Here is a 7,156-nt window from a genome sequence, read left to right on the forward strand (position 1 = left end):
GGGGTAGAGAGAGAGAGAGCACAGGGCAGATAGAGAGAGCAGGGCAGAGACAGAAAGGGACGCAGAGAGAGCAGGGCAGAGACAGAAAGGGACGCAGAGAGAGCAGGGCAGATAGATAGAGAGAAAAAGGGACGCAGAGAGAGGAGGGCAGAGAGAGAGAGGGGCGGACAGAGAGAGAGAGAGGGGCGGACAGAGAGAGAGAGGGGACAGAGAGAGAGAGGAGGGGCAGAGAGAGAGAGAGGAGGGGCGGACAGAGAGAGAGAGGAGGGGGGGACAGAGAGAGAGAGAGAGAAAGAGAGAGCGGACAGAGAGAGAGAGAGGAGGGGCGGACAGAGAGAGAGAGAGAGCGGACAGAGAGAGAGAGAGAGAGGAGGGGCGGACAGAGAGAGAGAGAGGCGGACAGAGAGAGAGAGGAGGGGCAGACACAGAGAGAGAGAGAGAGAGGTGAGAGAGGAGGGGGGTCTTTCTGGGCGTAGAACTTAGCTCAACTTCAGCGGATTTGTTTTTTTGCTTTAGCCATAAGGGCCAAATTATGCTCTAGTCTGGCCTTGTCTAAATGTAATAAGGATTCCTTTGATGGGTGTTTCATAGGCCTCGTACACACGACCAGTTTCCTCGGCAGAATTCAGCTTCCGACCGAGTTTCTGGCTGAATTCTGCCGAGAAACCCGGCCGTGTGTACACTTTCGGCCGAGGAAGCCGACGAGGACCTCGGCGAGGAAATAGAGAACATGTTCTCTATTTCCTCGTTGTTCTATGGGAGCTCTGGTCCCGCCGAGCTCCTCGGCGGCTTCAGGGCTGAACTGGCCGAGGAACTCGATGTGTTTGGCACGTCGAGTTCCTCGGCCGTGTGTACGAGGCCTTATGCTTTTTTTTCCTTGTTGAAATGCCTGCTCAAGATTCACAATGGTGGATTGACGCTCCTTTTTGAGTTGGGTTGCTATTTGAATAATTTTGCCCCTAATTGTTACTTTAAGAGCCGCCCATAAAGACTTCGGGGAGAAGTCATCCACATCATTTAGCACAAAATATGCCTTGAGGGCATTCTCTATAATTTGGGTTTCACAGTAGCCAAGTCAGTCACAGAAGAAGATATAACGTGGATATTGGAGAGGATTTGACTTATGGAACATTTGGACTGTATTGTGGAATTATGTTTAACCGTTTCCTGCTCGCCATATAGCAATATGACATGCGCAAAATAGTTTAGTTATCCTGCCCAGACGTCATATGACGTGATCAGGATAATAAGCTGGCCACGCACCTGCAGGGGAGCGCAGCGATTGTTGTACAGCATGTCAGTGTAACACACCGCAACTCCGATTTAGGTAAAGAGTCTCTGACGGAGATACATGATTAGCTGTGTCCAATCACAGCTTATCACGGTGTAAATAGGAAAAGCTGTGTATCGAAGAGAGCCCATTGGCTGCTCCTTTGACGGGGGCTGCGCTGATTGATTATCAGCGCAGCCCCCCAGGACCACCAGGGATGACCATGACTTGTGACCACCAGGTATGCCACCCATGGCCACCAGGGATGCCAATCAGTGCCCACAATTAATGCCAATCAGGGCACATCACTAATGCTTGCCAGTGCCTCCTTATCAGTGATGCCCATCAGTGCCATCTATCATTGTACATCAGTACCACACACCAGTGTCCATAAGTGCCACCTATTAGTGCCCATCAGTGCCGCTTATCAGTGCCCATCATTGCCGTCCTTCAGTACCCATCAGTGTTGCCTATCAGTGCCCATCAACGCCACCTTTGAGTGCCCATCAGTGCCGCCTATCAATCAATGCCCATCAGTGCTGCATATCAGTGCCCATCAGTGCCTATCAGTGCCCATATTAGTGCCCATCATCAGTACCTCATTGGTGCCACCTCATCAGTGCACATCAGTGAAGGAGAAAACATACTTATTTACAAAGTTTTGTAACAGAAACAAAGAAAACCTTTTACCCCCTTAATGACCAGAGCATTTTTTGCGATACAGTGCTTTAACTGAAAATTGCACAACACTGTACCCAAACAAAATTGACAACCTTTTTTTTACCAACAAATAGAGCGTTCTTTGATGTCCGCTGGCGGCCCGCGATTGCGGTGAGGAAAGGCAGAACATGGAAATGCCTATGTAAACAAGGCATTTCCCCGTTCTGCCTCTCCTCCCCACAATCGCGGGCCGCCAGCCGACATCGAGTCTATGGGACCCACGGGCACATTCCGACGACGCATGTTGGGCGCACATGTGCCCACTATCCTGCTTATGCGTTTTTCATGCTGCCGTCATATATCGGCATGAGCCGGTTGGTAAGTGGTTAAAAAGCGACAGCGATGAAAGCTCAAAGTTGGCTTGGGCAGGAAGGGGGGAAGTGCCTGAAATTGAAGTGGTTAATATATATATATATATATAAAATGAATGCCGGGGGGGGGGGGGGGGGAATTAAAATAGAATTAAATAGAGATTTGTTTTCTTAGTGGCTTTAGTATTCTTAGTTTTTACTTTTTGACAAACACATTGTGACAACAGGTAGAGATATGCAAATATGGTTTATCATATTTCAGCACTACGTTCCAGTTCAGGAAGCCCGGCCGCTGTCTATATGATTTATAAAGATACAATTTTCCTTCGACTCAACAAATAAAGAGTAACAGAGGAAACCACAGAAAACCAGAGAGCAGTGGAAAACCCACATAGCTGGCTATATAATATCGGGGTCCCAACCTGATGTACAACTCAGAGCACCTACCTGCTGTACAGCTCAGAACTTCTACCTGCTGCAGAGACACTCACATAGAGGACAGAGAAGAACTATGGACATCACAAGAGCCACCATGGTGAGGACCACTTTAATGACCCTTATTTATTTTCAGCTTTCTTGATTAGACATTACTCTCAAACCATGCACACTTAAGAGGGAGCCTATCATTTTTTCCTTTTTTATTATTTTGTTTCAAATTCTAAGCCAGAGCAGCAAAATGATTCTGCAAATATTTTCTCATGGTGTATCTTCTTTCCTCTAGTAAATACTCTTAAAATTGCCCAAAAATTGGGAAAATTCCTATTTCACCATAAGCTTGTGAATTTTTTTTGACATATGAAATGTTATTATTCCATTGTCAGATTTTAAAATTCCCTCATCCATGACAATTTTCTGTTGGCTAGCATGGTTATATAAAAGCATATTTTATCATATTGTTTCAAATTGTAATTCAGGGCAGCAAAATAATTCTGCAAAAATTGTTTACACTTATAAATAAAAAGTTTCCGATTGGAAAAAATCTTATTTTACTTTTCTGCCATGTGGAGGAGTCATGATTTTTATTTGCTTCTCCATGACAATTTTCTGTTGGCTAAAATGGATATTTTAAAAGCATGTAAAGGCTTTACAGCATAGAGAGGGTATACAGTTAAGCAACCCATAGATGACACAATCTTCTTTAGCTGGTTTCCCCCATCAACACAATAAATGTTGATGGGGGAATCCCCCTGGCAGTGCTATTGTGTTCTGCAGGTAGGAAGCCTTTTCTGCTGGCAGAAAGCAATGAATACTGCAGGCAGCTATAGCTGCTGGCAGCAATCGCATGCAAAAAAAATTGACAGGCTGGTGGTCCTGAAGTTGCTCTTGAACTGGCCAAGATTCGATCCATCTATAGCTGGCTTTAGTCAGGATAAAAAAAAGGCATAAATTAATTGATTTCAACCATTACAGAAATAAATTAAACGATTAAAGTTACATAGTTATTCAGGTTAAAAAAAAGACCCATGCCCAGCTAGTTCTACCAATAAAAAAAACAAGAAAAACAAAAATAAAACCTCCATATACACAATCATACACCCACAGCAGGGGGGAAAAATATGATTAGGCAATTGTATAACTTGTATCAACAATTCTTGGTGTTATTACCTATAATATATATCTTATATACAAAACTCTAAACCCACAATTTATCCAAATGAAGGTAATAAAAGCTTCTATAAAAAAAATAGTTACCTATAATATATATCTTATATACAAAACTCTAAACCCATAATTCATCCAAAGGAAGGTAATAAAAGCTCCTATAAAGCATGGTCTAATTTGCACTAACAAGACATTTTACAGTTCTTCCCTGATCCTCTAAGGAGATCAAATATTCCCTGGGTCAACAAACTGTGAGGTTATGGGTGTGATTATCTGTTGCACAATGCATTCATTTAATTGTATTGCTGTACAATATTAATAGTATCGTAGAGACAGAAAGAGTTAAATTACATTCAAGCATTCCTACACCTTTTCTTTTTCTTTATATATATAATTTTTTATGTTCAGAACTAAATATAAAAATTTCAAACATATTCTTATTTCTCTTTATATATTTATTATGTTCAGAACTAAATACATAATTTCCAAAATATTCTTCCTTTTAAGTTGATTAAATGTGAGTTGTATATGAAAGGAGACAAAAAATGTGTACTGTGATGCATATAATCTGATTGTCCAATTTCTCTACTTGTGCATCCCTATTGATCAAAACTGTTTTGAATGAATGGTAATTTAAAGGTAGTTTTAACAAAATCGGTAATTGTTCTTTCCTTTATTTTTTGTTATCAGATTTGATTTAACTAAGAAAAAAAGTATGAGATTACATGAAAAAAAATACACTAAAGTATTCACACACACCAGTCTAGCATTAGAAAGGATTGAATAGCTGTATTAGGACAGTTTCTTTCTTCTGATATTTATATATTTGGCAATTTTGTTTTAACAATTTTGTTCGGTAGAAACATAATTGCCTGGAACTAAACACTTTTTGGCAATTTATTAAAATTTCCCAAATTGTAGTGGGGCTAGCTTAAAAGCACCTATAGGCTGTAAATTGTTTTGTTGGATTTTCACTGCAATTTTGGTTGCTTCAAACTGGAAAATCATGCAAAAAATCGCAGAGGATCTTTAACTGTTTTCTGTAGAATAAACTCTTCACGAAAAATATTTTTCATCTGCAGCTCCAATCAAACATATTTTTTGTGATCAGATAACTTTTTGATTTTTACAAATTTCCATTTATTGGAGTTGCTTTAGTAAAGAGCAAATGTTGTTCACTTGCAAAAAGAATTATCAATTTGCAAAGTGCAAAGTAAGTAAATAAGGTTAACCTCTGTTCACGTTAAATACTCAATTATAAGTGATGGAAGTTGAAAAAAAAAATCAGGCTTTTTGTTATTTGGGTGAGGTAAATAAACATAGTTTTATCTTATTTACTAAGCTAAGCAAACATTAATTTTGTCAAGTGAACAGCCTCTGTTCTATAGGAAACAACCCAATTGTGTTGTAAATTATACATCATTAACTGGTCTTTATTTGCTCCTCGCAGATTCAGCTCACTGTGCTGGTTTTGCTCCTGGGAGACTCCCTATTGATCCCTATTGCGGCTGTGGATCTCCATCACCTAAAAAAAGGAGGGTGTCCACCCGTTACAAAGTTCCCCTCATCAGTGAAAGTTAATCTGAACATTAATGGACAGGATGCTCCCGCCATGAGTGGTGATGTGAGGAAACGTTCCATCTCTCCATGGGAGTACAGGTAACTCTTTACTTCTACCATCTCTGAAAAAGATGCATTAGGAAACATAAATGGAGATTTGTGTGCAGCTTTTTTCTAAATGTGTATTATTTGTAATTCACATTTGCATAATTTTCTTAGTTTGGAAAGTGAATAATTCGGAAGATATTGTCTTATATTAAAACTTTTGCATTTAACTATAAATGCAACTTAATATACCATTGCAATAAGCAAAGGGAAGCTCTTCTACCTGCCAAAGTTTGGTATTTTTTTTCAGCCAGTCCTAAGATTTATACTGCCTGCTACACAACACAAGTTATATAACGATGTAGAACCTTCCATTAAATAGAATTTAAAATTGTAAAAACATATCTAAAATTTTTAAATATTAAGCAACTAAACAACTTTTTTAGGCTTTATTATATTTCTAGGTGTGTAAATGTCCACCTAAAGGGACAATATTAATAAAGTAAAATAAAAATTAACAAAATGAAATGTATGAATAAAATGTTTCTGCACTACTCCAAAAACTTGAAGGAAAACAGATATACAAATCCAGTCTGTACATAGGGTTTGGTTTAATAAAAGAAAGTAGAGTGTTCACTTTGCAAGGGAGCCTAATGAATTAGATGAATCATGTGTAAGCAAATTGTTTTTATTTTCCTTGCATGTGATTGGGTATTCCTTGCAAAGCAAAATTACACCACATTCACTAAACTTAGGGGAAAATTGAAAATTTGACTGCAAAGCGACTAGCTGCAATCCAACCCCTAAGCATAGACTGGATTGGTATAGCTGTGTTCTTTCTGGATTTTAGGAGTGGTGAAGTTGGAGGATCAGCATGACTAACGCCCCAAAGGTAACGTCAGAAATGGTTACCTCTGTGTTCCTCTCAGATCAGTAAAATGTATTCAAGTTGTGATTTTAGCCCTGTTGCCATTACACCCAGATACCATTAGAAGTTCTCTGACTGATGTTACTTGTTGTCTAAGGTCGCTCCATAGGGGTTTACAATGTATGCTTTTTCTTGCCCACAGCTATGATGTAAACAACAATCGGTTCCCTTCTACAATTGCTGAGGCCAAGTGTCTCCTTACTGGGTGTTTGGATGCAGAGGGTAATGTGGACATCAATTTGAACTCAGTTCCCATCAGACAGGAGATCCTGGTCCTCCATCGGGACATGAAAGGCTGTGTCCCCACCTTCAAGCTGGAGAAGAAGATGGTCACTGTTGGCTGCACCTGTGTCCGGCCCATGGTCCAGGAGAAATAACACAGAACAAAGTTATGTTACTGGACTCTGTTAACATACCAGCCATACATAGTTCTCTAAAAGATAAGGACAGAACCTCCAACATGACCCTCTCCCTGTGGGTACAAAAAGTTCCACACCTAAAATAATATAAATGTACTCAAAGAATTTACTTGAAATATATCTAAAGCCAAAGGGCCAGATCCACATAGATCGGCACCGGCGCAGCGTATCAGAGATACGCTACGCCGCCGTAACTTACTTGGCTTTGTTTCAAATCCTCAAAGATTTTGCGCCGTAAGTTACGGCGGCGTAGTGTATTTATGGCGACGGATTTCAAATTGGGCGGGTAGGGGGCGTGTTT

At 40.2% G+C, this 7,156-nt stretch overlaps 1 protein-coding gene across 1 annotated transcript; it reads left to right on the forward strand.

Annotated features, from left to right (window-relative positions):
- The first annotated feature begins 2,296 nt into the window (after window positions 1–2,296).
- LOC120935609 (interleukin-17F-like) lies at window positions 2,297–6,813 on the forward strand. The gene is made up of 3 exons (XM_040347657.1): window positions 2,297–2,308; window positions 5,354–5,562; window positions 6,579–6,813. The coding sequence occupies exons 1-3, from the start codon at window positions 2,297–2,299 to the stop codon at window positions 6,811–6,813; spliced, it is 456 nt and encodes a 151-aa protein (XP_040203591.1).
- Window positions 6,814–7,156: the final 343 nt, after the last annotated feature.

The sequence above is a fragment of the Rana temporaria genome, chromosome 4 (assembly GCF_905171775.1).
Source record: "Rana temporaria chromosome 4, aRanTem1.1, whole genome shotgun sequence".
Classification (NCBI taxonomy): Eukaryota; Metazoa; Chordata; class Amphibia; order Anura; family Ranidae; genus Rana; species Rana temporaria.

Bases quoted from the DNA above. Each gene is read 5' to 3' on its own strand.
- LOC120935609 (XM_040347657.1), top strand. The intron at 5,563-6,578 runs GTAACTCTTTAC...TCTTGCCCACAG, and splicing joins ATCTCTCCATGGGAGTACAG to CTATGATGTAAACAACAATC.